A 27,626-nucleotide genomic window follows, 5' to 3' on the forward strand; every position below is an offset into this window, starting at 1 on the left:
ATATTTCCCAAGGGCGGTCTTTTTGGGACCCATGTTTCTCGTATAAAAAAATCATCGTGGCGTATTATATTATTCGATTCTTATAGCACTTCACTGGAGTCAACGGGTCGGAATCGATGCCTCTCACTTTAGGCAGACTTTAAAGGGTATTATTCAATCTTCTTTTTCGTGTTCTTGGATAGATCAAATGCATCTTAAAACATATCGTCTCTATCAGAATGGACTATATTACACCGAATTTCTACTCTGAGTAGTGAGAACCTTTCTAACGTTCAACGGCTGCCTTGAGATGAAAGGCACCAGTGACGCTGGACGGGAGTTTTGTCTGCCAGGCAACATCACGTGATCTCCCGGTCATGGCGCGTTGCTGTCAACGCTGCCTAGCGCGTCGTTCCCGCCCTACCAAGCATCACGAACAGCCGCATCCGTCTCACAACCACCAGATGCTCAACTTCGAAATACCATACTGACAATGCCTGCGTAAGTTGATTCTCTCAAAAACCCCCTTCCTCCCTACCCACCCTCACTCTCCCTCACAATTACCACAACAATTATCTAACCACGGACTCTCCCCCACCAACAGCCCAGGCGCCCAGTACGAATCGTCGACGATAACGAACCCGTTCGAGGAGCGACGCGTGTCGGCCTTCACGGCCTCGGAGATCGCGACGCTGCAGAGCCGGCTCAACAAGCAGCTGGGGCCGGAGTACATATCGCACCGGACGGGGGCGGGGGGCTCCAAGGTCGCGTACCTGGAGGGCACGAAAGCCATCGCGCTCGCCAACGACGTGTTTGGGTTCAATGGGTGGTCGAGCTCGCTGCAGCAGGTGCAGGTTGACTATGTATGTGAGACTTGCGCGGTGAGGCGGGGAGGGCAGGGCTAATTGGGTGTGTATAGGTGGATGAACATCAGGGCGGAAGGATCAATCTGGGCTTGTCGATTGTGGTGAGGGTTACGCTGAAGGATGGGACGTACCATGAGGTCAGTCTACCCGCATTGCAATGCACGTTACCCCGAAATCCATCTTTTAACGAACGAGCCAGGATATCGGGTACGGCATGATCGAGAACGCGAAGGGCAAAGGCGCGGCGTTCGAGAAGGCGAAGAAGGAGGCCGCCACGGACGGATTGAAGCGCGCGCTGCGGAACTTCGGAAACGTGCTGGGTAATTGCCTGTACGACAAGGAGTACTTGAAGAAGGTGAATACGATGAAGGTCAAGCCGGTGGCGTTTGACGAGAATAGACTGCACAGGCATCCGGATTTTCGCGCAAGGATCAAGGAGGAGGAGCAGCAACAGCAGCAGCAGCAGCAACAGCAACAGCAACAGCAACAACAGCAGGCGATGGTCAAGGTGGAGCAGCAGACTCCGGTGAGACATGGTGCGGGTGCGGCTGTGAATCAGGGTGTTCCTGCATTGCAGCAGTCTGCGTCGTCGATTACTGCTGAGTTCGAGGATGAGTTTGGGGGGAATCTTTTCGATGGCGTTGAGATCAGCGAGCATCATGGCGATGAGTTCACCTTTGAGACTGTCGACTCGGCGCCAAAGGTGATTGAGGCTGGTGAAGCGTCCGCTCGCAACTCTGCTAACCCGCCTCATCGACAATCGATTAATCGAATGCAGTCGATGCCTGCCATGCGAACTGGTGCTGGTGCTGGTGCTGCTGGACCACCACAGAGGCAGAATCAAGCTACTTCGAGGCCGACGCCTCCTCCTGTATCGAACGGAAGGGGTCCTCAGAATTCCAATGTCCAACAGAACAATGGCCCTCCGAAACCCATGGCACAACAACAACAGCAGCACAATCAGCCTCCACGGACCACACCTCCAAACCAGATGCCCCAAAAGCCAAATGGCCAACAGCCCAACCAACAGCCGAACGACAAACCATCAATTGGCTTCACGACATCCCGTGCTGCAGAGTTGATGCAAAATCCCGAGGCAATAAGCAACTTGCCGGCCTTCAACCCTCACGCTGAATCCCCTCTCCCCAAGCATCAGCGAACACCTGGCATAGACCACACACGATCTCGAAAGATCACCCGCGAGTCCGTCGGCGTTCCAACACCACCAATACCCCAACAGCAGCCTGGCCAGCAGCCCCAGCCTCAACCCCAACCCAGCCAGGGAGGCAACAACCAGTTCCGGCCCATGAACCCGCAAAACCGCTCGAACTTCGTGAACCCGCACCAGGACTCCAACAGGAGAATCGGAATGCCGGGCGCCCACGCGATGAGCCCGCTCGCAAACCGCGGCTCCTACAAGCCCCCAGGCCCCGTAGGCGGCATCAAAAGACCCCCTCTCGCCGACGTGAGCAACCAGAACGGTACCGCGAACCCAGACGGGCCACCAGATTCGAAGAAGGTCAAACTCGAAGCTGGCACCAACGCCACATCTGCAACAGAGAACGTGCCAAACGCACCACCGCCACCGGCGCCACCAGCAGCAGGAGCGTGAACAATAAAACAAAAGATGAAGAAATTTGCAACTTTATTCTAGCGACTCATTTCAAATGGACAACGGACGGGATCAAGGGCGGCGTTTTATCTTGGGAACTTGCGTGTGCGGGTGGGTGCTGGGCCGGGCGTTTTTATGTCCTCTTTGTTTCTTTTGGCTGCATTATATCCAGCTATGATGGGATCTTGAGCGGAGATGAGGAAGGGCCACATCATTCACAGACACACTATTCATGATTTGGGGTTACTGGAAGGGGAAGAGGATGTGAGATGTGTCGGTTGAGATATGGATCACTCATGGCATAACTATATAGTGGCATGTCCTCTCGGAAGATGGGTTGGTAGTCTCACTTATATCAATACGACAAGGGAATACATTTTCACACATCACAAGTCCAAGAAGCAATAGTGTATGACGTGAATCTTTTTCATTTATTATCGATCTTATAATAACCAGTAATACCCCTCCTCCATCGTATTCTCCAGAAGAGAAAGACAAGAAGGCTTGGGAGAGAGAGTTCATCAGATACCATTGTAGGCAAAACTTATCAGCACCGACTGCCCTACCACGTAGGGTCCAGGCAGTCTCAGGGCTTGACTCTATATGCTTTCTTCGTCACTTGAACTCTCTCTCTCCACATGTTGAATGAATGACCCCCAGATGCCCTCTGATACCCTTTTCCTTCCTTTGCCGGCCACGCTGCATTGAATGATATGATGTCGAACCTGGCTTGTTCGACCAAGCATGGCGTACTCTCTCCAACCAACAACCCCCATTTCATCCCCAGCCCCTTTTACGAGACCAGAAGTAAAAAGTCAGAGGCCGGAAGTAAGAACAGCTACACCTCAGATCCCAAAAAAAGAAATGTAGAACGACCGGTTCCGGAAAAGAATAAAAGGGTGGACAGTTCCTCACACCATGAATAAGCCCCATTGAGTGGCCCCTACCACCTACCCCGTATATCGAGGCGAAAAAGGCGTAGACGGGCAATCGCGGTAACTACAAACTGGACGAGAGGACCCTCACGCGAAAACTCTCTCCCTAACACACACCGCGCGCACAACGCTGGCAAAGAACCTCCTCCACAGAGATCAGAACACCCGCGATCCTGCCCGAAGACTCCTGCGGCTGGGTGATGACGGAGGTTGCCAGCGGACTCATATCGTCGTCCGTAGGTGCCGGTAACCTCCCCCACCGCCAGAACGCCGGAGTTTTGCGAGAGGAGGGAAGAGTGAGAGACCTAAGCAGAGTGCGAACGGTTAGGAGCCCGGTTGGCGGTTACAAGAGTGGTCGGAGAAAGAGGTTTGTAAATGCGTGAGGCCGCGTTTTACGGCGGGACGTTGCTGGTCGTTGCCTGTGGCATGAATTAACATGACAGGATGTCCGGGGACTTTCTCCCAAAGCTGGTAACTGAGATATCAGGCGCGCAGGGCGCACGCGATACTCCGTGTGGAGTGCTTCGAATGCGATTCTTTGGGCGAGGAACTGTCGAAGAAAGCGTAAAGTCGGCAGCGGCGCTGGTGGTTTATGTACAGATTTTTTTCCGGCCGGGTCGGGGGTTTGTTTCTCCGGGCAGGCAGGGCAGGCACCAGGGAGGGACAGGGCTAGGCTGCAAGGGGATTGGGTTGCCTTGATGGGAGCTGGGGCCTTTGCGCGAACCAGCCAGCACCAGTGAGAGTCTGTCTCGTCGTTTCTTTCTTCCCCAATCATCACCGAAAGGAAGCATTAAAGCTTGGAGATAAAGCGCGCGATTTCGCAACCCTCGGAGCCTTTGTTCCTACAAACTGTTTTGCTTTCTTGTCACGAGCAACTGTTCTACCTCCTCTGTCGGGCCACAAATAAGAGCACTGCTTCTCTTCCTTCGTCCGCGCACCGGGCTCGATTCTACAAACTCCACGAGCACGTCGTAGGACAACCCACGCTTTACACGCCCCAGCGCAAGGTTGTTAGGCTCCGCGAGGATCGAAATACCAACTACCCAACGAGCTCGTAACTCAATCGACAGAGATGGCCTTCCTGAACAACACCGCGGCGACAGCAGCCAGCTCCACGACCGGCGACACCAAGAACGACGTCGAGGTCAGTGTCCTCCCCAAGGACAGCATCTCCGACCTTGCGTGGTCGCCCACACACGACTTCCTCGCCGTCTCGTCCTGGGACAAGAGCGTCTACATTTACGAGGTGGCGGGCAATGGCGTGAATCCCAAATGGACGTTTGCGTGCGACCAAGAAGCACTCTGCGTAGCATGGTCAAGGGTAAGTTTGGGGGGAGCTCTTTGCTCTGATTATTCTTGTGTGAAATCGATAACTAACATAATCCGTTTAGGATGGAACTCGCATCGCAGCCGGCGACTGCTCTGGTCAGTTCTACGTGCTCGACCTACGCAACGTCTCGAACGACTCCACCCAGAAAGCAACGCCGCTCAAGGCCCACGATGCGGCTGTCAAGTGCGTGAAATGGACTGAGATCGGTGGAACCCACTATCTCATCACGGGTTCCTGGGATAAGACCGTCAAGTTCTGGGATCTCAACGGCACGACCGCGACCGCGACCGTCCAGTGCCAAGAACGCGTCTACACGATGGATACAAAGGACAAACTACTGGTCATCGGAACCGCAGAGAGGCACATCCACATGGTGGACCTGAACAACCCGCAGACTATCGCAAAGAACATGACTAGTCCCCTCAAGTGGCAAACTAGGGTCGTGAGCTGCTTCACAGACGCATCTGGGTTCGCGGTGGGCTCCATTGAGGGTCGTTGCGCGATCCAGTACGTGAAGGATGATCAGGCAAGGTAAGTGGCATTGCAGAAATGTCTCATCAGATATGCCCGACAAGGAAAGGTTCTATAATGCTAACGACGTTTCTAGTCTCAACTTCTCCTTCAAGTGTCACCGACAGCAGGATCCCCAACAGCGTGACATCGCAAAGGTGTACTCTGTCAACGCCATCTCCTTCCACCCACAACACGGTACCTTCTCCACCGCAGGCTCCGACGGTACGTTCCACTTCTGGGACAAGGACGCAAAGCATCGTCTCAAGGGATATCCCGAGACCGGCGGATCCATCACCGCCACCGGCTTCTCCAAGGACGGCAACATCTTCGCTTACGCAGTCTCGTATGACTGGTCCAAGGGATACTCAGGAAACACGACGAGCTATCCCATCAAGCTCAAGTTGCACCCCATCACTGGAGATGAGTGCAAGCCTCGACCAGGTACCAAGAAGAGGTAGATATCTGGAATGAGCTCACTAGCATGGAAAGTCCTCAACGACGTCCGACTCAAAATTATTAGCTTAAGGAATCGATCATGGTGGAATGGGCAAACAATCACTTGGTCTGGATAAAAGGGGGGGAATGGATGATGCCCTAACATGCTATTTGTTTCACTTTTAATTTTCTCTCTCATGTTTTATTTCTCAAGAAAGTTTTTTTGTGTTTTGATCAGCGGATGAAAGGCGTTTTATTTTGTTCCCCCGGCCGGAACAATAGCATGGCTTTGGAGTCCGAATGATTACCTAGGTACTTACCCCCCAACCAATCGACCAAGAAGTGCAGGAAGGAAAATAGGAAATGATATATCTTCTAACCCATGTTCTCCCCCTACGTGCCCGCCTTTGGTATTAAAAATTGTTGATGTGGAATTGCAAGCGTAGTAGATCAGTAGGGCGTGTCCAATCCACAGGATTCTGGATGTATCAAGTTATATCGTCGAACGCTAACGTCAAGTTTTCATGTGAATTCGCACCAAGATATAGACCTGTTAGGGGGGGGAATTCAGTCCCAAGAAATAACGAAGTGAAAAGACGCGGCCGAAGCCACAGCCATGCATTGTATCTCGCCGCTAAATGCTCTATTTATCTTTTTGTGGTATCATATCTAACGTCAGCTTTGCACCCCAGCACACCTCTCACTTCTCCTCCTTCCCAACGATGAACTCCTTAACCTCCTGGTATGCCTTCTCGAGGTCGTCGTTCACGACCACCTTGTCGTGGGGCGCCTCTCCGCTCTCCGCGAACGCGACCTCGTTCTTCGCCTGCGCCAGGCGCTTCAGGATGGCTTCCTCCTTGTCCGTGGCGCGGGAGCGCAGCCTCTGCTCGAGGATCTCGAGCGAGGGCGGAGAGAGGAAGAGGAACTTGGGGCGCGGGAAGGAGGGGTGGTTGGCTACTTGCTTGACGCCCTAGAAATAGTCTTCGTTAGCATTTTCCCTATATTTTCCTTATTTCTTTCGTTTCTTCACATGTCGATATAGAGAGAGACAAAAAGATTCCAGAGGAACTGGGGACCCCTCGCAAAAAAATCAAACCAATCACCTACCTCCATCTCAATATCCAAAATACATATCTGGCCCCTCTTCGCGATGTCCTCGATCGCTTGGATGCTGGTGCCGTAGTAGTTCCCGCCGAACTGCGCGTGCTCGACGAAGCCCTTCTTGGCGATGAGGTCCTCGAACTCGTCGCGGGTCACGAAGTAGTACTCCTTGCCGTGCTGCTCGGCACCGCGGGGCTGGCGGGTCGTGTGCGAGACGCTGAAGCCGAACTTGTTGGGGTGCTCTTCGAAGAGGCGGTTCAGGATCGTGGATTTGCCCGTGCCTGAGGGGCCGGAGATGACGATGGGGGTGGGGCTGCTTGCGGTGGGTGCCATTTTGGGGGTGGTAGTGGTGGTGTGGAGGAGGGAGAGGTGTTGAAGGGTGGTAGTGGGAGTTTTGTAGGTTTTGAATTTGGTGGCGGTGATGGGAGTATGTGGTGGTTGGACAAGGGAGGAAGCAATGGGTGTGAGGTTTCGGAGTATGGAGAATTGGTTACGTGGTGTCTTGCAGAGAAGAGTACTGGACTGAAACAGATGGCTACGGAGGGCCGATGGACTCGGCGAAGAAGTCAATGGCATGAAGAGATATCTCTCTTAACTTTTGTATTAGCTAGGCATACAGCAGATTGTTACTTGTTGTGAGTCGTGGCTGTCGCACAACATTTGGTCCAGACCGTCTTGCGATGTGGTTGGCCGAGGATGTGAGACCCCTCGATTCCCCCTGTGAGTTTGCTGTGTTTGCAACGGCGGGGTACTGAGGATGAGCTTGACGTTAATAGAGCTATTCTATCATAAATATTATTGATTATGTGGAAAGGTGGATTCTAAACAAAGCAAATGTAGAATTACTTGTACCTACTTGCCTAGCCACTTCATGCACCAAACGGCTGATCGCGCGTTGTTTCGCGTAAACTTCATAGAATTTGACAACGTCATTATCGATACCTCCAATCCTCACTTTCATGGCTTGGTAGCTTCTCCATAAACACAACAACAATCCACAAAGCTGCACCCTCTCGCAGCGCTTTGCACATAATGGTCAATACTTCCCCGCGATCCCTCCAACTGCGTGCAATTGCTGACAAGTACCTGTACAGTCGAAGCAATATCTCACCTTGCACACTCTCGAATCCGCCCACCCCTCCGATATCTATGCTCTCGCACCTACCAAATCAAGGCTTCTTTCTGCGTCTGGATCCAGCAAGATCCTTGTCCATAATACCACCGAACCCGACTTCCCTCTCGTACAGACTGTAGACGGTGCACATCCACTGGGAATACATCACCTGGTGACTGCGAAGGAGGGAAAGCGCGCCGCGAGTGTTGGATTCGAGGGTCGCATACGAATATGGGACATCAATGAGGATGGCACGCTGGAAAGTGCTGGTGACGTGACTGGTGAGTGGGCTCTTCAATCCCGAGTCTCGAAAGGGTTGCGATTGAGGCATTGCATACAAATCACAGAAGGGGTTTGAGCTAACCACTGGGAAAGACAATAACAAGCCGGGTGATGCATGGGCGATAGCAATCAGTGATGACGGTGCCTACCTTGCAAGCACGAGTATCACTGGGAAGATCAACGTTTGGTCTCTTGGTGAGGAAGGCAAGCCCAAGATCCGTGAATACGAAACCAAAGGTAGCTTTGGACTTTGTATAAGCCTTGTTAGTATGCCCCATATAGATGATTGCTTGGTCAAATCTTAACCCCTTTGCAGAGCTCCGATGGCCGCTTCACTGCGTCTGGTCACGAGAACGGGAGCATATACATCTTCAACAACGACAGCGGTCGCCTAGCACACTCTGTTGCAGGCCTCGTCCATCCAATTCGCTCCGTCGCGTTCAGCCCTGCCTCGAAACTCCTCGCTGCTGCTGGAGATGCCAGAATCATCGCATTATACGATGTCAATTCCGGAGAGCAGGTCGCTAACCTCACAGGTCATGGTGGCTGGGTTTTGTCTTTGGACTGGAGTGATACTGGCGAGTATCTATTGTCTGGGTATGCTACTTCTTGTCCCTCGCACAATCTCTGAATAGTGCAGCTAATATGCGTCTCAGTTCCCATGATTCCAAGGCGAAGATTTGGCGGATAGAAACCCGCTCCTGTGTTGCAACTCATTCCCACGGCGACAAACCGTTGTGGACTGTGAAGTGGTTACCGAAGGTAGCTGGAAGGAGTGAGATGTTTGCTTTGGGCGGTGGGAATCAAGCCATCAGCCTCTACAGGGAAGCCGCTGGTTGAACAGAGCTTGTGAGCTACACGAGGACAAACACTGAGAGATGCTCCAATAGCAAGTTTTCCTGTCGAAGAAATTCTTCCCGAGAGAGCATGTCATACATGCTTCCATCATTATATGAACATAAGGGAATATGATATACGAAAAAGCATAGAGCGGGCTACAGCATCACCTAAACGAGCAGGGTGAAGCATACCACTAACAAGAGCGGTAAATACCAAATTAATTCACCTTTGACTCGCTTATATTAAATTTATACTTCCATACCAATGTGCTACAGTCCCATTGTCAACATCAAGTCTTTCCAGACCCGAAAACAGACTAGCGCGTTCGCCAAGCCTCGTGCGAAATCTTCAGACAAAACGTCGCGTCGTCTGTTCCAACTTTTTCTTCTCTTCTTCAACATATTATGTCGGTCCTGACATCTTTCTAGGAGGTTCTCAAACCCATTGTTCCATGGACTCCCTATCACAGACGGACCAAGAGGGATCGAAAGAAGGCTGTTCTAATCCTGGGGTTCGTTTTCGCCGGCTTGAAAAAGTCGGTCTCGGAGCTTTGGGTTCGCTTTAGGCCTACATATTTTCCTTGTCTGAACGACACTTTTGATGGTGCTGTGCGTGATTGAATGTTGAGTGCTGTGCACGCTTTTGCTGAATAGGAGGTTTGCCATTTCATCACAAAAGGGATGTTGGTGGATAGGAGACAGCACGGATACGCACCTTCTCCTACCACACCCTGCGTGGCATTACTGCGGGAGTACTTTCCGTTACAAACATCATGCCACAACGACTATGACACTACAATACGCAGCAAGATGAAAGCGGCCCTTTTCTCGAATAAAATGTGGTTGATCAATTACCCCGTCATCTGCTGGCTTTTCAATAGCCGCGATTATACTTGAGAACGGCCCTAGGAGATTTTCAGGGGACCATAAATCGTCTGAGCCGCTGTCGATCAGACGGCTCACGACACTCTATTTTCAGAGTCTTCTCATCTTAGGGTCTGTACCGTACCACAATGTTCAACGTGCTCGAACATTATGTATATCTCGAAGTGGCTAGTCGCTCTGAACGCGTGGTGGGAACAAAGGTATCATGCATATCCGCAACCGGCAAATGAGAAATAAACACAGGCACCGGTCGCACAAAACAATACTCGCGATGCGTCGTGCAATCATAACAAAGACACGCGAAAAAGCAGGGAACGATAACAGGGAACCGAAGAGTGCTGACTGGAGGCCTCGAAGATTGATTGAATGCGAGACAGCCACATTTTAGGTCTCTCAAGCACAGCAGGCCGGGTCAGCGAAGGTGGGAGCTTGGTGCGCGCTGATGATGGATGTGGAGGAAGAACCCCATGTCCTGGACACCAAGTTCGTGAGCCACACAGCGTATTCCGCACCTTGTTCCGATCCTTACGATGGAGAGTATTGGTCTAGCGCCTAATTGCCTTTTCTAGCTGGAGCACCATTCACAACACACCTCATGATATCACTAGGCTGTACATTAGCTGTGGCAAGCTCTGTATGGTATCTCGTACTCGATGACAATGTCCAACTCACACTTCTCCATGAAAGCTCGCTAAGATTACCTATTGTAGAGATTCGATGGAGACGTTATGCCCTGGGGGATCACCAGAAACCACGGCCAATAATCCTAGAAAAGCACCTGGAGATCGTTGCCATCCTTAGGCATGCCGCAGGATCCACATCATGCTAGCCCAGGATGGCGCATGGTCGAGTGTCGCACCCTTATGTCATTGGTGCTATTGGTGGTGCATGCATCTCCAACACTTTCTGCATGGTCACCCTCAAGAAGGGCCGTGGTTCTGGTTTCTCCTTCTCGTGGGTGCGAGATTGGGAGGGCAGGAAACACGGCACCGGGTCAGCTTCCTCTCAGCCTCCTCGACGAGTTCCCTCTGAAGCTCAAACTTGAGCAATAAGACCAGGCCTCAGCCCTGTCATCTCTACGCCGTTCCCGTACCCACGGGCTGGCACCTTTTTGGTTGTCTCCTCCGTGCATCCCCTCGTTACTTACGTATGAGTAGCTTGACTTGTTTCCTGTGAATTCATGTTCTTGCTGTGGGGAGGGACATGAATGCCAACCATGGCACTACGACAGACATGTCTCTTCATAGTACTTCTACTTACTGTACAGGCCCTGCAAGCATCCACAAAGCACCCCATCAATGACTTCTGTCGGCGTTGGGGTCATCAGACTGCACAGGTAGATGGGAAACTGTACATCGATGGTGGTCTCATCGCATGGAACCCCATATCGTCCAATCCATCAAATGACACCAGTTCGTTACATCCAGTAGTATCAATCTCTCATATGTACATGTCTAACATGCTTTTCAGATACATGGCTCGTGTATAGCGATCTCAACTCGACAACCCAGGACATAGGCATGCCGCGGCAATATGCGAACTTGACTAAGAGTAATGAAGTACCATCCGTTGCTGGAGGAATTCTATGGTCCGACGAGGTCAACAAATGCTTCTATCTCTACGGCGGCGAATACCAGTCGAATCCAGCGGACTTCACGTTCTGGGCATACGACACGATTCTCCAGCAATGGAACGAAACGAAGTATGAGAGCAACGTCAATGCCATTCAACGGGTTGCATACGGCGCTGGAGCACAAGCAAACGAGCTGGGATATGGGTACTACTATGGAGGATACATGAGCAATAAAACAACACCTGGATGGACTGGAACGTCGTTGGCGACCAGCAACCTCGTCCGCTATGACTATACTGCTGGAACGTTACAGAACAATACGGGACCTGATGACATTGGTAGGGCAGAGGGATCCATGGTCTATCTTCCAGCGTCGGATGGAGGCCTTCTCGTCTATTTCGGTGGTGTCGAAGACTCTGGAGGAAATGGAAGTTTGGTTGCCGTAAGCTTTTCTGCATTCTCTATTCAAACCACCGCTAATCTGTCTATACATAGGCCAATATGAGCGTATGATCTCCGATACACAGCGCAAAGGTTATGAATGCTAATCAAATATTAGACCATCCACATCTTCGATATATCATCGTCGAAGTGGTATCAACAAGCCGCAAGCGGATCGGTTCCTCCTGCGCGACGACAGTTTTGCGCCGGTGTAACCTGGGCCGACGACCACTCATCTTACAATATGTATGTCGACACCCGACTGTACCAAATGACGACTAATGTATGCCAGTTACCTCTATGGAGGGTTCGGCGCCGGTGGAGATGATCTGGCTTTCGACGACTCCTACATCCTCTCGATTCCTTCATTTACGTGGATCAAAGCATGGCCGACCGACAACAGTACTACCAAGTTTGGGCATGGGGGATGTTCCGCAAATGTGGTCAATCGTGATCAAATGATTATCATCGGGGGCTGGTTTCCTAGTTCCGATAATTGCGATTCGCAAAACGGCCAAGGTCAACACAACATGAATCTAGGTTACAACGGCCCCCAACAGGTGCTGTGGGACAAGTACAGTCCCAACCTAACCACCTACTTTGTACCCACACCCATCATATCTGTGGTTGGCGGAGGGTGAGTCTCATATACTCCAAATTTGCAAAATGACAATCTGACGCTTACTAGACCCACTGGAGGCGCAACGATTACCAAGCCCTCGTCTTGGGATAACCCTGATCTCGCGGTGTACTTCACTCGTGTTCCTACGTTTGCCGCTCGATCTGCCACCCGTAGTTTACCTTCCAGCACAGGCACGCCGTCCGAGAATAAACGCTCCGGATCAAAAGTAGGAGCGATCGCTGGCGGAGTAGTAGGTGGGCTTGCAGGATTGATAGCCATTCTCTGCATCATTCTGTTCTGCCTGCATCGTCGTAAGAAGGCAAAGAAGAGCAAAGAAGAGAGTACGGAACCTCCATCACCACCTCCAGCGGAATTGCCCGCAACAACACCTCTCCACGAATTGCACTCTCCTGGAGTAAATAAGCACATACACATGCAGGACAGTTCCGTGCATTCTCGCTCACCCAGCGATCACTACACCCATCCGACCCCTTATCCCTCCACCGCATACCAACCAATTCCCCAGGCCATCTCTCCCTCACATCCCGCGCATGGAACCGACTACCCGAACCATTACAGCCAGCAGCAATCCCCTACATATCCTCCATATAGCGATCTTGCATCTCCTTATGATACCCACCACCCACCCCAACAACAGTGTTCCTATCCCACCCCGATCTCACCAATCCCTCACACCTTCCCAGCACCGCCCCAGAACCAAGTCTACTACCCACCTCCGCCCGACCCATCAGTCCGGTCTCACCTCTCATACACAGACACACAACCTTCTGTCCTACGTCCAAATACATTAGAACCTCCGATCCCACCGAGCACCACGCAGACCCCCGCGCAATTCTACGCCCAACCTGTGCGACGTAATTTTGACGACGAAGACACGAGGGCCGGTTCCGACCAGGGTAGTTTCAGGGGTTTCGGCGATCCGGATGTCGGGAGTCGGAGCGGGAGCATCGATAGTAGGAGGAGGCCGGTGAGGGGACGGTTCGTCGAGGTGGATCATATGTGAGGTCAGGCAGATCAACTCGAGCTGCGGTCCTCATTGAAAGTTGACGCCATTTGATACTGTTTTGGAGTGGGGAATAGACGGACAGGAAAATAATGATAAAGTACGGGGTGGATCGATACGATATACACATTTCGAGTCTCACAATTGAGCGCTGAGCACCGTTGCGTACTACCCTATACAGGTTCAAAAGAAACGAAATTCCCGACTATTCGCCCTTCGTCTCTTATTTTCCTTCAGACATCGTATTTTTGTTTCAGACATTACCAAAGCGAAGGAGTTATATTCGGGTCTTTAAGCAATAAAATGATTTGCTTTCATGTAGAATTTATAACTTACTCAGTACATTAGTTCTCTCTACGAAATCGAACAATTAGTCTACAATACCTATCCATCCGTTATAGCACTTTACGGACTTGTTGAAAAGATTCGGATATTGTCTGATATGATGTTTAAGAGTGAGCTATTCTCCTTGCAATATATATCATATTGAACCGTCGAGTTTCTTTTAAACCTCTTCTCTTACCTCAGGTCATAAACACACATCCCATAATCTAAAATGCAATGTACACAAGGATTGAACTTGTTCCTCAACGCCGTTCCTCTAGGACTGAGAGGCAGAGGCTACTAAAACAGCATGATTGATATTAAGCACGCACGAACTCAGAACCATCTCATACGATATCACGACGTATAGTTCGAGTCTGTACTTCTGTTCATTGGTTAGAAGATACACCTGGCTCTTATTGTTGCTATCTCTGGTTTCGTGCTTCGGGATTTTTGTTTTAATCCGCTGACAGCAACTGGTGAATGCTCTTCTATCTCATTCACTCTTATTAGGTGAAATGATACGGAAGAAAGCCAGGTAGTTAGCTCGCCACTTTCTCCTTATTCTAAATCGAAAGCAAAAGGAACGAGCACCACTCTAACTGTCCCCATCTTTTGCTGGTGTTTTGATGTTTGAATTGCTCTCTTTTTCTAATGCTTTACTGTGTTTCTTTTTCTTTTCTTTGGAACATTAGATTGGAGGGGTGGATAGACTTTCTATCTCCTTTCTTCTCCTCCAATCCCCCTAAAGTAGACACACACATAACGCCATCATTCCCTCAAGCACTCGTTTTTACAACGCACGAGAACCTGACGAGGAGCCCCAGAGTCCCCTCAAGGCAAAGATGATCCATAATCCAAGATCATCATTTAAAGGGGAATAGGGCTTTGCGTTTGATTTTGTTATCAGTAACGAAGAAACAATCAAACACTTCATCACAAGTAACATAAAGACCAACACCTCACAACGCAAACGGCACACCGAGAGTCAAAGCACAAACAAACATCTATTAAGCAACCTACCTATGAAACTTTCCTTCCATGTTCAAAAAGTACACAACCCGTGTCCACCCCCCTAAACCCCACACACACCACACCCCCCACCAACGCCTTTTCCCGCCAGAACCTCCCTAACAACCCTAATCACACAAACCCCGTCGTGCTGAGCAAGTAACCATAATAAACGATGCAAACCCTCTTAGACTCTCGGTACAAGACCCCCCTTATTTTCTCAAACCCCATCAAAACCAACCATCTCACTCCTACCAGTGAATAAACATCTTCGATGGTCTAGTGGTCATGATTTCCGCTTGTCATTAAAACAAGCGCGGGAGACCGGGGTTCGATTCCCCGTCGGAGAGTCAGTCTTGTCATTCATTTCATTTTTTTTTTTTGGTTTCTGTGTAGTTCGGTTTGTGGTGGAGGATTTTTTTTTGGCGCGAGAGGGTTGATGGATGATACATCGTGGAAGTAGCTAGATTGGGAATGGAGGGGGGGTTAGGTAAGCGGGGCGGGCTTTGCCGGATTGGGGAGGAGGTTGATTGGGTTGGGTTGGGAGTGTAGGGATGAAGATACCTTAGAAAGAATGCAATTCAGGTGTATTTGTCTTAATATGTATGTACATATGGCTGGAGGGCAGAATAGAGTCAGAGAGTTATTTTCTGATTGTTCATTTTGTTTTTTTGCACAGCTGTTTGACAGCGCTGCTCTCTAAAGCTTAATTAAGATTGTTCATGCCATTATTCTCCAGTTATGTCAAGGATTGCTTGTCTTCAGAAGTTCGCATTAGCTACGAGGTACTTCTTCTTCCTTTCTTATGTGCAAAACTACTGACTGTCGTTGAATTCTCCCCAAGTATGATGTGATCACAACTCTACCCTTTGAATACTTTTTTTGCACATGGATAAAAGTCTCGATGTTGGGAATTTGAGAAATGGTATTGTTGTTACATGTTGTTACATGCTATGCGTTATGCAACCGTTCTTTAGATTTTTGGACATGGTTGGTTGGGGCTGTAATGTACATTTCTTGTGGTTCCTCTCTCCCACATTCGTCGTTTTCACAACAACGTCGTCTTCATTATGAATGAAAAACGCCTTTCTTCTCCTCATCAAACAGTAGCAGTAGCAGCGGGGGCGTCAGCAGCAGCCTCGCCCGCCGCGGCAATAGTCGCAGGCGCGATGTCAGCCAAAGACATAGGGCCCTGTGGCCACGGCTTTCCGAGCGCGTCTTGTATCCTGATGATCTGATTCTTTGGACCAGGGACGGCGCCTACATTATTCCAGAGAATTAGCATTCAAGGTCGTGAAACTTTCGGTACGTATTCTTCGTCGAGAACTTACCGTGAACAACGACGATGCCGTTCGCTTCGTCCACCTGCATGACTTTCAGGTTCTTGACCGTCACGCGCTCGTTACCCATACGACCGGCCATGCGCTTACCCGGAAGCACACGCGAACCGGAACCTTGCGATCCTCCTGCGGATCCCATACCACGATGCATGAGCGACTGACCGTGGGAAGCGGGTTGACCGCCGAAGCCGTGACGTTTCATACCCTATAGGAAGATCAATTAGCAATCCGTTCTGACGACCATATTCCCTCTCCAAGCAATACACCCTCTTTTCCTCTTCCACTACATATCAACACCCGAAATAGGAATATAGAGACAAACTTACACCCGCAAACCCCATACCCCTCGAAACGCCCCTAACGTCCACAAACTGCCCGGGGGTAAACCACCTCGCGCCGACTTCCTCCCCGACCTTGACGGCGAGCCCCTGCTCCGTCTTGACCTGGAACTCCGCGACCCACCGCTTGGGCGCGACGCCCGCCTCCGCGAAGTGGCCCAGCATCGGCCGGCTGACGTTGTACGCCTGCTTGCTGCCCGCGCCGATCTGCACCGCGAAGTAGCCGTGCTTGTCGCGCGTCTTGTGCGCAATCACCTCGTTGCGGTCGAGCTGGAGGATTGTGCAGGGCGTGCGTTTCCCCGTCTCCGTGTCGAAGAGGGCTGTCATGCCGCGTTTTATGCCGAGGAGGCCGGTTCGGAGGGGTGTGGAGTGTGCTCGCCTGTCGAGTGCGGCTGTCGAGGTGCTGGTGAGAGCATCTTTGTGAGGGTTGTGGGCGAAGCGGTCCGGTCGTGGGGTGTTTGTCGATTTTATCGTTCGAATCGGTGTGTACGATGGGGTTTGTGATTGGGAGAGATGGGTTGCTATGGGTATCGAGGGAAGCAGAGAGCGCGTGGACGACGGGAGGAGGAAGGACGGGGGAAGAAGTCCCCAATTGAGTGCCGGTCTGGGAGGCATTATGGCGTTGCTGTGCTGGAACTTGATGGACGGTCGTTCAATTGAGGTTTGATGGATTTTGCGGATAAGTGGTCTGAGCTTCCGCGCCAAGAGATATACCGACACGCGCGGTTAGGATGCCTTGACACGTGATGTCTATCCTTCTGGAACTCATGTTTCCATGGTTGATAGATTGACAATCGTGGGTCGTGCATCACGGAGATCATGCACCAATCAGTTTTAGCCGATCAAAATGATAGAAAATTGTTAAGAGGAAAAAAAGCCCGAAATATGTGCATTTGAACGCGTGGTATCATACAGCCTCCTAATAGATTAAACGCCAGAGAAAATCAAGTACGTAAACAGGGTATCCTCCAAAGGAAATGTAAAAAGAAGCGTAACTCAAAGCTTCATAATGTCATTCCGTGACACGAAGCGTGAAACGATGCAGTCATGAGTGAACATGCTAACAAAGGTTTTTGTAGGACAACAGTAAATGCCATGATCAATCATCCCAGTTGACACCACGCACCTCAGCGTTGGGGCCACGAACAACGACATCTCGTGGAATATCCTGTGGGAATGTTAGAGACAGGCATGGAACAAAAGATGGCTATGATGAAACTTACCCGAACGACAACGGATCCAGGGAAGATGATGGCACCCGTGCCAATTCGCACGCCCGCGAGAATGGTGGAATTTGCACCAATCCAGACGTTCTCGCCGATGTAAATCTCGGCGGCAACGGCAGACCCCCGACTACCCTTCAAACTCTTGAAGTCGGTCGGCACCTTCTGGGTATCGATGGTGACGCCAGATTGGATGGTTGTGTTTCTGCCAATGAAGATCCTACTAGAGTCTAGGAATCGGCACTGCGCACCAATGTTGACGCAGTCGCCGATCTGGAGGTTATAGCCGTAGTCGCAGTGGAATGGCGTATCCACAAAGACCTGGGTACCTACAGAACCTGGAGATGTCGGCTCGCGTCCCCGATACATGTGCTGAGTCCATCTGGCCTCGACAATTGCACGGAAGTGGCGGTCCCGCTCATCACGCGTGATCTCTAGATGGTTGTTCGCAGTGCTGTTGTGTCGATACAAAGCTGCCTTGCACTGCTCGCGTTCGGCAAGCAGTTGAGGGTTGAAGGGCATGAAGGGCTCGCCATTCAGCATCTTCTCCTTTTCGCTTCGCTGCGGGCGAGGCGGTGGTGGAGCGTAATGAGCCGGAGGGGCTGGAGGACCAGAAGTTGGAGGAGGTTGAGACATCGGGGGCGGGTGAGACTGCTGAGACTGGTGGTGCAAAGCTGCCTCGGCCGTGACAGCGGGTGAAGTATTCACGACCTGGCTCATCGTCTGTGGCGTGTGGTGATAGATGCGAGGATTGTGCGGGCGAGGACCACCATTTTGGCTGGGGTGTGGCGGATGGGCTTCAATAGAGGGAGGTCGAGGGTGGGAAGGCGAAGGAAGAGCATGTGGGGGATGAGGTGGATGAGGAGGATGAGAAGAGTGAGGAGGGTGTGTAGGATGAGCTGGATGAGTAGAATGAGGAGGGTGGTGAGGAGGTGGAGGAGGCGGAGGAAGAGGTCCGTACTCTGGTGGCGGTGGAGCACGATCAGATGAGTATGTTGGTCGGGGTGGTGCGTTCTCCCAGGTTGGAGTTGGGGCTTGAGCTGGAGCCCAGCCATTTCGGCGATCGTGTTCCTCAATCACGATGGGTTGTCCACGACCGCCATCGGTGGGGGGTCCCTCCGAGTATTGCTCACGACCGGTAGTGTGACTACAATTGAAAAGTCAGAACGGACACCAGGAGATTTTGCGGGGTTTGCATCACATACTTGTGGTAGAGCTGGGCAGGATCGAGAGGATATCGATCCTTGGCTTGCAGTGGAGGGTGGGGTTTGGTGATGCCATTCTTGGGCCATGGAACCTTGTTCGCATAACCTTCGCAGATGAATCCTCCGCGCATGCAATTGTTGCCTGTGTTGCAGAATCAGCAAATGCCAACTGTGTGTATATGTTGGTAGTACGGGGGAACCTTTGCAGTACGAACATTCTGGTTTAGCCTCGTCGCATTTCTTTTTCCGTCTTCGACAAGTTCCACAGCCTGTCTTGGTCCGGTTGGCGAATTGCTTACAGCAGTTAGTATGCACCGTAGACGCCTTCTGCTATGGGGAGTCACAACATACCCTCTTACGCTTTTTCGGGTCTACCTGGACGCCAGCGCGTGTGATTTCTGTCGTGCTAGATCGCTCCGACTCGATCGTGCTGCCGTTCGACTGAGGGATCGTTCCTGGGTGCGGTTCACGGTTCGGTTCACGATTCGGTTCCATGGCGCGAGGATCCCGGTATTGGGGATCTGGATAGGACTCGGGGGAGCGATTGTGTGATTCCTGCGGTGGCCATGCTCTGTCGCGTTCGGCAACATCCATGGGAGGTAAGGTCCGCTGGATCGGGGGCTCCATGACGGGACGAGCCTGCGAGATGGATTGGGGAGAATCGTCACGGCTGGCCGATGCGTAGGAATCGAGCCGGTGCTGCCTGGATTGGGTCGAGTCGCCGGTCGGGGACGGGTACGGGGAGGAGATTTCGGTGGATTTGGAGCGCTTCCTCTTGCCTGGACTTTGGGGGGACCCGTCTCGTGGTGGTGGTAGTGTGGGAGAAACCGAGTGATGGTTATGATGACGAGCAGCGCCGTTCTCTGCTGGGCGATGAGCCGCCCACTCTTCCCTCACGGGAAGAGGAGGCTTCTGTTCGAGCGGGGGGGAGTGGATCTGGGAGAGGGGCCTGGGAAGGACGGGTTCAGTGGTCATGCCGTTCGTGCCATTCACTCTGCGTGGTTCGGGGAGGGAAGGGGGAGAGCCTCGTCCATTCACGGCGGTAAATCCAGACACGGGTGGCTCGGCGGGCCTCTCTCTCAGCATGTAGCTTCCGGAACTTATGGTTTGCGTTTGAACAACAGATGGCATGATAGTACGGAAAGATGGGAGGCGTTGACCACTTTCTGTAGGTGGATCAAGCGCGAGGAATGGTCAGTGCCAAGTTCCAGGGCGTACTGCGGGACGTCAAGTAGTACGTGGGCGCAAAATAAAGTTTGGTCCTTCACCGGCCTTGCGTTTTTTGGAGATGCAGCTGGTGGGAAGTTGGGATTTCAGAATGAGAGGGACGTTGGGAGGATGGAATGGGGTGGGAGATTGAATTGCAAGTTGCACGGTGGGTGGAGATGGCGGCTTTCGCGCTTAGTGGATGGTCGAGATGGAGCCGAGGTGGACGCTGACAAAACGGACTACTGCCTGGCCTGGAGTGATGATCGCAAGTGTGAAGTCGAAGCGTTTGCACAGGGCATTCCAGAGGGCGGGTCGTCCCGCGAGGTATTTCAGCAAGGAGTCGAGGTTTTGCACGCGCAAGGCGGGGTTACTGGATCTGGACGAGCAGGTAAGATGTTTTCTTTTCTCTGGGTCGGGACGAATGGTGATATTTTGTGCGGCGCGGTGGTGATCCAAGCAACGAACGGTTTTGGCAGTAACGGGCGTAGGAATGTTGGAGCGTATGCGAGGGATCCAGCAACGACCCTTTCCTTTTATTTCATTGACAATAATTGAGTCGAGCTCGCTAGAGAGAAGGATAAAGATTAGAGACCTGAATAATAATAAGAATTGTGGTGTTGGTGAGGAGGAGCAAGTAGTAGGTAGGCGAGAGGATGGCAGGAAGGGGATAAGAGTTGGGGTGGGAAGAGTGAAGGGAAGAGAGCCGCGTGGTAGTTGGGGAAGGAGCGGCGGGCGGTGTGGTATTGTATAGGAATTGGGCTGGAGACGACCAGCGGAGAGGGAAGCGACTAATTGGTCAAATAGCGGCGGACAGGACGGGACCACAGGACAGAACAGGACAGGACGGACAAGTAACGTACCCCTCCCTCTATCATCGGAGAGAGAAGATAGAGAACAAGAATAAGAAATAGAAAAGAGAACAGTGATGGTGGTGGTGGTGATGGGAGGCAGGAGTAACTAACAATGATAGTACTCGTTGTCGTTGCCGTAGAAGTAGCAACAGCAATTCGGCCAGAGAAGAATCGGATGATGTTGATTGATGAAATGATGAGGTGATGAATAGATGAATATGAGGAGGGGGAGGGGGTGAGGAATTAGGGATGATGGATTTGGAGAGTAAAGCGAAAAGAGAAAGAAGAGGAAGGGTAGTAAAGAGAGAGAGAGAGAGAGAGGAATAGAGAGAATAGAGAGAGTAGAGAGAATATGGGAAGGAAGGTTAGGTAGGAAATGTTGGTTTTGGTAGGAAGGAAGGGTAGGTTACGAGGACGGTAGTGTGGTAGTGTAGGGAAGGCACATAGGTTAGGGCGAGCAGGGTAGGGAAGGCACGAAGGGTAAGGCAGGGAAGGGTAAGGCAAGTAGCGTCAAGGTACAGCGGGGCGTAGAGGCGCAGGCGCGAGCGAGCTAGAGAGCGAACGTGGAAGGAAGGAAGCAAACAGATTTGGCCAACGAACCTTGGAAATAGTGTGAAGATGGTGGTGGATGGTTGGTCGGCTGCTCGATTGGTTGGTTGGTTGCTTTGGTTGGTTGGATAGATGGGATGGACGGATGATGAACCAACGAGAACAGTCCGACAAGCGAACGGAAAAGGAACGAACCTAATGAACCACTACTGCGCGGACCGAACAGTAGTGAGAACCAAACGTTGTGGTGGACAGCACGGATGGTGGAATAGGAGGGAAACGGGGATGAACGAGGTAGTTGGCTCCAACGAACTGAGTGACGAACGATCGAGCGAGCGAACGAACGAACGAACGAACGAGCAGGACAAACGACCTGGATGAGAAGAGAATGAGGATGAAGGAGAAGAGAAGAAGGAGAAAGGGAGTGGAGAGGGAATAGACACAGTAAAAAGCCTTGAAAAGAGTCGAAGAAGAGAGAGAGAGGACAGCGTCTATTATTCTGCTCTAACGGAACTCTTCTGCCACTACCAGGCATTCCCGCCCACACCCATCCGCACCCATACACATACTCACACACCTACACGAATAGGTACCTCATATAGGACGGATAGACTGAGGAACGGAGTACTCCTCAGACATACATACATGCCTACTACATAGATGAATCTACCGCCGCCTACCTTTATCTTATCTACTGCGCCTACTAAGACACTCATTGTCCTCAGGTTATGCTTTGTTCTACAACCTTCCAGATACTCGAAACGGACGAGAAGATGAGGGAAGACATGATAATTCTCTGTGCGTCTGGGAGAGCAGAGAGTTCAGGAAGGAAAACGAGGGAGGACTGATGAGAGGGAAAGGAAAGACAAGGGTAATGGAGGTATCATCCATGTCCATCCACGTCCATCCATGCCTTCTAGTGTCTGATTGGCCGACGATCCGGCCGCCCGCCGCGGCTAACACAACACAGCATTCTGATGTTTGCGCACAGGCCACTCCCGGCACCCATCGCGTCGACCCCCGCCCCGATATAGAAGAACGGCGCTAACCCCGAACCATCGACCCTCTCCCACCCGCCGACAAACCCAGATTTCCCCAGATTTCCACCCTCAAAAGCTATGAGGCTCCGGAAAAATAGATGATGCTGGACCTGCGTCTGCAAGACATTCTACCACGTGTTTTTGGCGAAAAAAGCGCGTTGAGCGCTCGTAGACGTGAGTCGGGTCGTAGTGGAGGGTCGAAGACAGGTGAGGTCGACCAGGGTCGCATCAACACTTCCGTGGCCCGTTCGCGCCCGGCGGGATGGCAGGCGACAAAAATCGAGCTTCAGCGGTTGCGATTGGTTGAGTTTGGGGCCAGGGGGATGGGAGGGGGTAAGACAGGAGGGGGGGGGGGGGGGGGGGGGGGGGGGGGGGGGGGGGGGGGGGGGGGGGGGAAGGGGAGGAGGGATGGGATGGAATGAGATGGGGTGGTTTTATTATGGGATTACGGGCTATGTGCTATGAGATGATGGGCTACAGCCTACAGCATACAGCCTACCCGTACGGCGTAGAAAAAGAAAGATGGTGGATGATGGTTGGTGTGCGTACGGGAACTGTTACGCTGGGTTTTGGGCTGGGCTTGATGTCTGTGTGTACATGCATGACTGCGGGTAAGGATAAGGGCAAGGATGTGGAGGAGGACGATGATGAGGATGATGATGACGATGAGTTATGATGGTGATGATGTTGAAGGAGGATTCGGTGGAGAGGAGAGGAGGTGGTGGTGGTGGTGGTGATGATGATGATCAAGAGAAGAGTGAATGAGGTGTTGTCGTGTGTGTGATGCGATGCGATGCAATGCGTGGTGTCCGTGTCTGTCTGTGAGTGTGGGTGTGAGGTGTGTCTGTGTGCGGATGGTGCATGTGAGATGAGGCGCGCGCTCGCGGACGGTTGCCAGTCTCCATGCAGTATCAACTGTACCCTACCGTACTGCGCGCTACACTTCAGTCTAGTCGATGCTGTCTAACCAAGTACGTACATCACACTACACTACCTACACTACACTACACTCCACTAACACTAGCCCAACATCTGCAACGGACAGGAGGGCAGAACAGATTTAGTAGGCCAAGCCAGGCAAGTAACGGGTATTGTATTGTATTTATAACATAGGACTGTTGGAGTGAGCAGGCCAGACAGGGAAAGGCATGGCCAGCAATCGCATGGGTAGGGCCAGCTGGCGGGGACAATCAAAAATATTGGGACGGGCATTGCCTGACCGGGGGGAAGAGGGGAGGAAGAGGGTGTTCTGCGGTGTAGCCAAGTCTATAGTGGGTGCTGGAGTTGGGGGGATGAAGCATGGAACGGATTATGAGATGGAACGATGAGATGAGATGGTGGTGGCAGTAGAAGAATAGTTGGACCAGAGAGGGCCACCAGGAGGGGCCAACCCGATTCCATTCCGTTCTGTTGAATGTTCCAGTACGATTATTATTATCATCATCATCGTCGTCGTCGTCGGGGAGAAGATGAGGCACAGCAATTGAATGAGGCATAAGGCTCCCATATCGTGAATGGATTGGACACCAAATCATTTACTTACTCACCACCGCCACTACTCATGCAAAGAAGTGAACGGAGATGGAGGCGATGCTGGCCGTACACATCATCCTCTCGCATGGCCAATAAGCATACGGAAGACGGAGTACAGGCGCACTCAACTACCCTGATTTACCGTCAAATCCTTCCATCGGAAACGATAAGACGATGATGATGTCTCTCTCGCAAGCAGTGACTGTTCCTGTAAACTGCTGCTACCGGCCCGCTAGGATTGACAAGACGTTCCTCTCTTGGCTTGTGCACGCGGGCGGCAAACGTAGTCGACAAGAAAGCCGCGCCTGGTCCGGTCGATTTTACTGAGCACACTCAATATCAACTAGTGAATCATCTTCCTCTCCTCACTACTCACCGGTACTCCGTGACTACTCCTCACACGAGTTACAGAATGCTCGAAAAGGAAAGAGATTAGAAGAGAAAGAAACTAAGACCATCTCCTCCCTCACACGTACAGAACCTGCAAGCATGAAACATCATCACTAGAAGGGAATACCTCTTTGTTCTGATTCTACAGTCTAGCCACTACTCCGTACTGTCTGGACTCTGGAGGTGATGTGTGATTCTTCACCACTGTCACTGCATCCATGATCCAGCCATGCAACGAGCCTCCGATGCACCGCCGCTGTGACGATGATCACATTGGTACGGAGTAGTGGGAATTGTGCCCCCATCTTTCCATCATCTCGTTCTGCTACGGCGACGAATTTGGGCAGATACATATCTACCTCCACCATCTTTGACCTGGACACCCCTGCGAACCATCAATCAGGATTGCTTTTGCCGTCGTCCCCGCCGCCGCTGCTGCCCTGATCGAAGCACCAACCTTTTTAGCTGCAGAGACAAGCACACGCACACGCACGTCGCAGGACGGGAGGAACACGAACGAAGCGACCAAGCGACCAAGTCAGGCCTCGAGGCGCGTCAGTGCTATGGCGGGCCAGGGCGGCCCCTAGAGAAGGGCAGGGCAGGAAGAGGGAGGCGGCGAAGGCGGCGACGGCGGCGAGGAGCAGCACCACCACTTGTTGACAATGGCTGACGAGCCGAGCAGGCCGTCGATCTGTTCTGAACAGGATGGGCGGGGGGGACGGGGGAGAGCTGGATGGAGATGGGTTGGGATGGCGTGGATGGGTAACGTGAAACAGGTTGGTGCCCGGTTGGACGAAAGGTTTTGCCTTGAGCCCCGCCTCGAGCTGGCTGCCCTGTCAGCTGTCCGCTGCCCGCTCCCTCGCCCTTCCCCGATAGGTTTTTTTCCTTTCTTTTCTTTTTCTTGTTAATGTATTTTCGCATCATCCGCGCACCGCGCCTATCGAGTATCGAATGCCTTGGCACTTGCGAGGGACCATTCCCAATTTGGGTCTTGGAGCTAGCACTAGCTTGATGGTATACGAGAGAACGTCCTTGTATGCACCGCTGCACTATGTAGTGCCAGCTTGCCAGGAGTAACTAACCCAAGATACTCTCGATTCCCCCTCCATCCGCCATGCTAACCCTCGGCTGAGTTGACGATGATACACCTGTGCGGCTGTGCCTCTCTGTAGTTGCTAGATACGAGGTACTTGAAAAAAGTTCGTCAATGGTCGCGGACTCGCGGCCAAATAGCTATTAGTGCGTGTAGTTGCGGCACAGCTGTCTTAACCCTTGTAACGTGAACCTCCGGTGCGCTTCGGCTTCTCGTCTGTTTGGATCTTCTGGACTGGCTCTCGTGTAGTTAATGTATAGGTAGGGCTTATGGATTCAGCTATTACCATTCCATTTCATTAATTACCAGGTTCTGTTGGTAATGTACTCCGCTCCCCTTCATCGAGACAGCAACACCATTGTTCCGCCTCAACAATAAAACAGTCAATCTTCCACAGCAGACCATCTCATCACATAGCTAGCCAGCTAGTCTCATCTGCTACTACTCCTCGAGCAACACCCAAGACTTCCACATTCGAACAATGCTGCCTTTCCAACTTTTCCCCATCCACACATCTCTACCTGGTGGCTGCGGCGTGAACTTAAAAACCATCACACACACACTACACTAACCCACTTCACCACACTACGAATAGCTAGGTAGGCACTCATTCACAGTGGAAACAATGATACAAAGTAGACGATGAGTTGGAAGTTGGAACCCCACCAACAAAACACACCGATAGGAACGACTTGTATCATCTCAATACCAGTTTCTTCATACGCTACCGGCGCCACCACCTGGGGACCCACAACTATCTTGCCTCGTTTATGCGCTGCGGAAGACGCATCCGCCCATAAGCCAGATACGGACGTACTGATGAAGGGAGTATGTATGGACGTGGGCACTTGCTAACTTGTCATGTATGCCTTTGCTCTTCCATGTCCCTATGGCCGGCATTTTTGTACGATCATGTACTCCGTACGTGTATGAGTGTATGGGCAGATATCCATACCTACATTCATATATTTACATGTGGGATAGCCTTGCGGCAAGTATGTGGTTGGTATGTGATGCACCTCCATTACAGCACTAGAGTAGTACGAGTGGATGCTTGATAGCATCTTTTATTGTAGAGAGGGCCGTCTGCGTGATGCGTACAGCACGCACACCGTACATCCATCCAATAGCACAGTGACAATGTACGCTGCTGTGTAACTACTTTGCTTTGTGGCTGCATGCATGTCGCCAATCCGTTCCAATCCAATACCTGGGCTGGGTTTGGCTGCCTCCGCTACGCCCGGCGCTCCAATTTCAATCGCTTCAGTCGCATCAATCGCCCACTAGCTCCTTCATCCCATCCCATCCCATCCCATTTCTACAATAGATGTGCTCCATACCATACCAAACTGACTCGAACCGTGTCCATCCCATCTCGCCTCCCCATCCGCCCGCCGTTGGAACGTCCATCATTTCTATCTGCCACATGCCACCTGCCCACCACGAGCCGTCCTTTTGTCGAATCCTCAAACCCCCTCGTCAAGCCACTTGATCTGTAAGCGCCAGCCCTCGCGCATCGTTCGGCGGCTCTCACCCCAGTTTCATCATTATCGGCATCCACCTCATCCACCTCATCCACCTCATACTCGTAATCATTCCTTCGAGTCGCAACCTGTCGTTGTCGTCATTATTCGCCAGATGAATACTCTGGTCGCCCTAGGTAGGTTGGTAGGTAGAGAGGTACCAACCCCAATTTACCTCGTAACATGGCCGTTCTAGCACCCATTCTGAAGCATGCATGTTAAGCCTGCGCACATTCTAGCCATTGAATAACTCTACCCTGTGTATGCATGAAATAGTATGGGTACTCAACAACTCTCCTTCTACCAGCAACTCCACTATTTACCATTTTCTCTACTGACATCAACTTCGTCCCGCTTTCTCAGACTATCCTCAACGGACTTTTAGTCTACAACTACATTTGCCTATTTCAGAAATATCATTCAAATTCTTAGTCGCTTAATTACAT

At 51.6% G+C, this 27,626-nt stretch overlaps 8 protein-coding genes and 1 non-coding gene across 9 annotated transcripts; 5 read left to right on the forward strand and 4 right to left on the reverse strand.

Annotated features, from left to right (window-relative positions):
• The first annotated feature begins 412 nt into the window (after window positions 1-412).
• Window positions 413-2,840, forward strand: BU24DRAFT_421061 (uncharacterized protein). Its single transcript, XM_033527633.1, has 4 exons — window positions 413-480; window positions 584-842; window positions 899-982; window positions 1,045-2,840. The coding sequence occupies exons 1-4, from the start codon at window positions 473-475 to the stop codon at window positions 2,455-2,457; spliced, it is 1,764 nt and encodes a 587-aa protein (XP_033386391.1). The 5' UTR covers window positions 413-472; the 3' UTR covers window positions 2,458-2,840.
• A 1,310-nt stretch (window positions 2,841-4,150) lies between these two features.
• BU24DRAFT_389709 (WD40 repeat-like protein) lies at window positions 4,151-6,050 on the forward strand. Its single transcript, XM_033525055.1, has 3 exons — window positions 4,151-4,713; window positions 4,784-5,253; window positions 5,330-6,050. Exons 1-3 carry the CDS (start codon window positions 4,465-4,467, stop codon window positions 5,691-5,693), a joined length of 1,083 nt encoding a protein of 360 aa, XP_033386392.1. The 5' UTR covers window positions 4,151-4,464; the 3' UTR covers window positions 5,694-6,050.
• A 227-nt stretch (window positions 6,051-6,277) lies between these two features.
• On the reverse strand, window positions 6,278-7,423 carry BU24DRAFT_421064 (guanylate kinase). The gene is made up of 2 exons (XM_033527634.1): window positions 6,778-7,423; window positions 6,278-6,640 (listed from the first exon to the last, which is right to left on the reverse strand). Exons 1-2 carry the CDS (start codon window positions 7,345-7,347, stop codon window positions 6,371-6,373), a joined length of 840 nt encoding a protein of 279 aa, XP_033386393.1. The 5' UTR covers window positions 7,348-7,423; the 3' UTR covers window positions 6,278-6,370.
• A 100-nt stretch (window positions 7,424-7,523) lies between these two features.
• Window positions 7,524-9,231, forward strand: BU24DRAFT_421066 (WD40 repeat-like protein). The gene is made up of 5 exons (XM_033527635.1): window positions 7,524-7,806; window positions 7,866-8,166; window positions 8,261-8,430; window positions 8,484-8,764; window positions 8,824-9,231. The coding sequence occupies exons 1-5, from the start codon at window positions 7,804-7,806 to the stop codon at window positions 9,005-9,007; spliced, it is 939 nt and encodes a 312-aa protein (XP_033386394.1). The 5' UTR covers window positions 7,524-7,803; the 3' UTR covers window positions 9,008-9,231.
• A 1,446-nt stretch (window positions 9,232-10,677) lies between these two features.
• Window positions 10,678-13,926, forward strand: BU24DRAFT_421068 (uncharacterized protein). Its single transcript, XM_033527636.1, has 6 exons — window positions 10,678-11,303; window positions 11,362-11,906; window positions 11,960-11,971; window positions 12,024-12,151; window positions 12,198-12,542; window positions 12,594-13,926. Exons 1-6 carry the CDS (start codon window positions 11,108-11,110, stop codon window positions 13,549-13,551), a joined length of 2,184 nt encoding a protein of 727 aa, XP_033386395.1. The 5' UTR covers window positions 10,678-11,107; the 3' UTR covers window positions 13,552-13,926.
• Window positions 13,927-15,154: 1,228 nt separating this feature from the next.
• BU24DRAFT_t24 lies at window positions 15,155-15,236 on the forward strand. The gene has a single exon. It is a non-coding gene; the product is annotated as a tRNA-Asp (tRNA).
• Window positions 15,237-15,612: 376 nt separating this feature from the next.
• Window positions 15,613-17,221, reverse strand: BU24DRAFT_491102 (mitochondrial 54S ribosomal protein YmL9). Its single transcript, XM_033533760.1, has 3 exons — window positions 16,553-17,221; window positions 16,218-16,431; window positions 15,613-16,146 (listed from the first exon to the last, which is right to left on the reverse strand). The coding sequence occupies exons 1-3, from the start codon at window positions 17,177-17,179 to the stop codon at window positions 15,986-15,988; spliced, it is 1,002 nt and encodes a 333-aa protein (XP_033386396.1). The 5' UTR covers window positions 17,180-17,221; the 3' UTR covers window positions 15,613-15,985.
• Window positions 17,222-17,393: 172 nt separating this feature from the next.
• On the reverse strand, window positions 17,394-20,261 carry BU24DRAFT_164138 (uncharacterized protein). The gene is made up of 5 exons (XM_033521415.1): window positions 19,344-20,261; window positions 19,208-19,286; window positions 18,993-19,134; window positions 17,788-18,934; window positions 17,394-17,732 (listed from the first exon to the last, which is right to left on the reverse strand). Exons 1-5 carry the CDS (start codon window positions 20,121-20,123, stop codon window positions 17,664-17,666), a joined length of 2,217 nt encoding a protein of 738 aa, XP_033386397.1. The 5' UTR covers window positions 20,124-20,261; the 3' UTR covers window positions 17,394-17,663.
• Window positions 20,262-21,168: 907 nt separating this feature from the next.
• BU24DRAFT_164169 (uncharacterized protein) lies at window positions 21,169-22,437 on the reverse strand. The gene is made up of 2 exons (XM_033521416.1): window positions 21,797-22,437; window positions 21,169-21,692 (listed from the first exon to the last, which is right to left on the reverse strand). Exons 1-2 carry the CDS (start codon window positions 22,134-22,136, stop codon window positions 21,418-21,420), a joined length of 615 nt encoding a protein of 204 aa, XP_033386398.1. The 5' UTR covers window positions 22,137-22,437; the 3' UTR covers window positions 21,169-21,417.
• Between the last annotated feature and the right edge of the window lie 5,189 nt (window positions 22,438-27,626).

The sequence above is a fragment of the Aaosphaeria arxii genome (genome assembly GCF_010015735.1).
Source record: "Aaosphaeria arxii CBS 175.79 unplaced genomic scaffold BU24scaffold_3, whole genome shotgun sequence".
Classification (NCBI taxonomy): Eukaryota; Fungi; Ascomycota; class Dothideomycetes; order Pleosporales; genus Aaosphaeria; species Aaosphaeria arxii.

Bases quoted from the DNA above. Each gene is read 5' to 3' on its own strand.
- BU24DRAFT_421061 (XM_033527633.1), top strand. The intron at 843-898 runs GTATGTGAGACT...GGGTGTGTATAG, and splicing joins AGCAGGTGCAGGTTGACTAT to GTGGATGAACATCAGGGCGG. The intron at 983-1,044 runs GTCAGTCTACCC...CGAACGAGCCAG, and splicing joins AGGATGGGACGTACCATGAG to GATATCGGGTACGGCATGAT.
- BU24DRAFT_389709 (XM_033525055.1), top strand. From the start codon at position 4,465: ATGGCCTTCCTGAACAACACCGCGGCGACAGCAGCCAGCTCCACGACC. The intron at 4,714-4,783 runs GTAAGTTTGGGG...TAATCCGTTTAG, and splicing joins TCTGCGTAGCATGGTCAAGG to GATGGAACTCGCATCGCAGC. The intron at 5,254-5,329 runs GTAAGTGGCATT...CGACGTTTCTAG, and splicing joins GTGAAGGATGATCAGGCAAG to TCTCAACTTCTCCTTCAAGT.
- BU24DRAFT_421064 (XM_033527634.1), bottom strand. From the start codon at position 7,347: ATGCCATTGACTTCTTCGCCGAGTCCATCGGCCCTCCGTAGCCATCTG. The intron at 6,641-6,777 runs GTAGGTGATTGG...GACTATTTCTAG, and splicing joins TTTTGGATATTGAGATGGAG to GGCGTCAAGCAAGTAGCCAA.
- BU24DRAFT_421066 (XM_033527635.1), top strand. The intron at 8,167-8,260 runs GTGAGTGGGCTC...CCACTGGGAAAG, and splicing joins AAGTGCTGGTGACGTGACTG to ACAATAACAAGCCGGGTGAT. The intron at 8,431-8,483 runs GTTAGTATGCCC...ACCCCTTTGCAG, and splicing joins TTGGACTTTGTATAAGCCTT to AGCTCCGATGGCCGCTTCAC.
- BU24DRAFT_421068 (XM_033527636.1), top strand. From the start codon at position 11,108: ATGGCACTACGACAGACATGTCTCTTCATAGTACTTCTACTTACTGTA. The intron at 11,304-11,361 runs GTTCGTTACATC...CATGCTTTTCAG, and splicing joins CAATCCATCAAATGACACCA to ATACATGGCTCGTGTATAGC. The intron at 12,543-12,593 runs GTGAGTCTCATA...GACGCTTACTAG, and splicing joins ATATCTGTGGTTGGCGGAGG to ACCCACTGGAGGCGCAACGA.
- BU24DRAFT_491102 (XM_033533760.1), bottom strand. From the start codon at position 17,179: ATGCCTCCCAGACCGGCACTCAATTGGGGACTTCTTCCCCCGTCCTTC. The intron at 16,432-16,552 runs GTAAGTTTGTCT...ATCTTCCTATAG, and splicing joins GGGGTATGGGGTTTGCGGGT to GGTATGAAACGTCACGGCTT. The intron at 16,147-16,217 runs GTAAGTTCTCGA...GGAATAATGTAG, and splicing joins CGGCATCGTCGTTGTTCACG to GCGCCGTCCCTGGTCCAAAG.
- BU24DRAFT_164138 (XM_033521415.1), bottom strand. From the start codon at position 20,123: ATGCCATCTGTTGTTCAAACGCAAACCATAAGTTCCGGAAGCTACATG. The intron at 18,935-18,992 runs GTATGTGATGCA...TTTCAATTGTAG, and splicing joins CCTGCCCAGCTCTACCACAA to TCACACTACCGGTCGTGAGC. The intron at 17,733-17,787 runs GTAAGTTTCATC...ACATTCCCACAG, and splicing joins CTGGATCCGTTGTCGTTCGG to GATATTCCACGAGATGTCGT.
- BU24DRAFT_164169 (XM_033521416.1), bottom strand. From the start codon at position 22,136: ATGCCTGGTAGTGGCAGAAGAGTTCCGTTAGAGCAGAATAATAGACGC. The intron at 21,693-21,796 runs GTTCGTTCCTTT...CCAATCGAGCAG, and splicing joins GCGCAGTAGTGGTTCATTAG to CCGACCAACCATCCACCACC.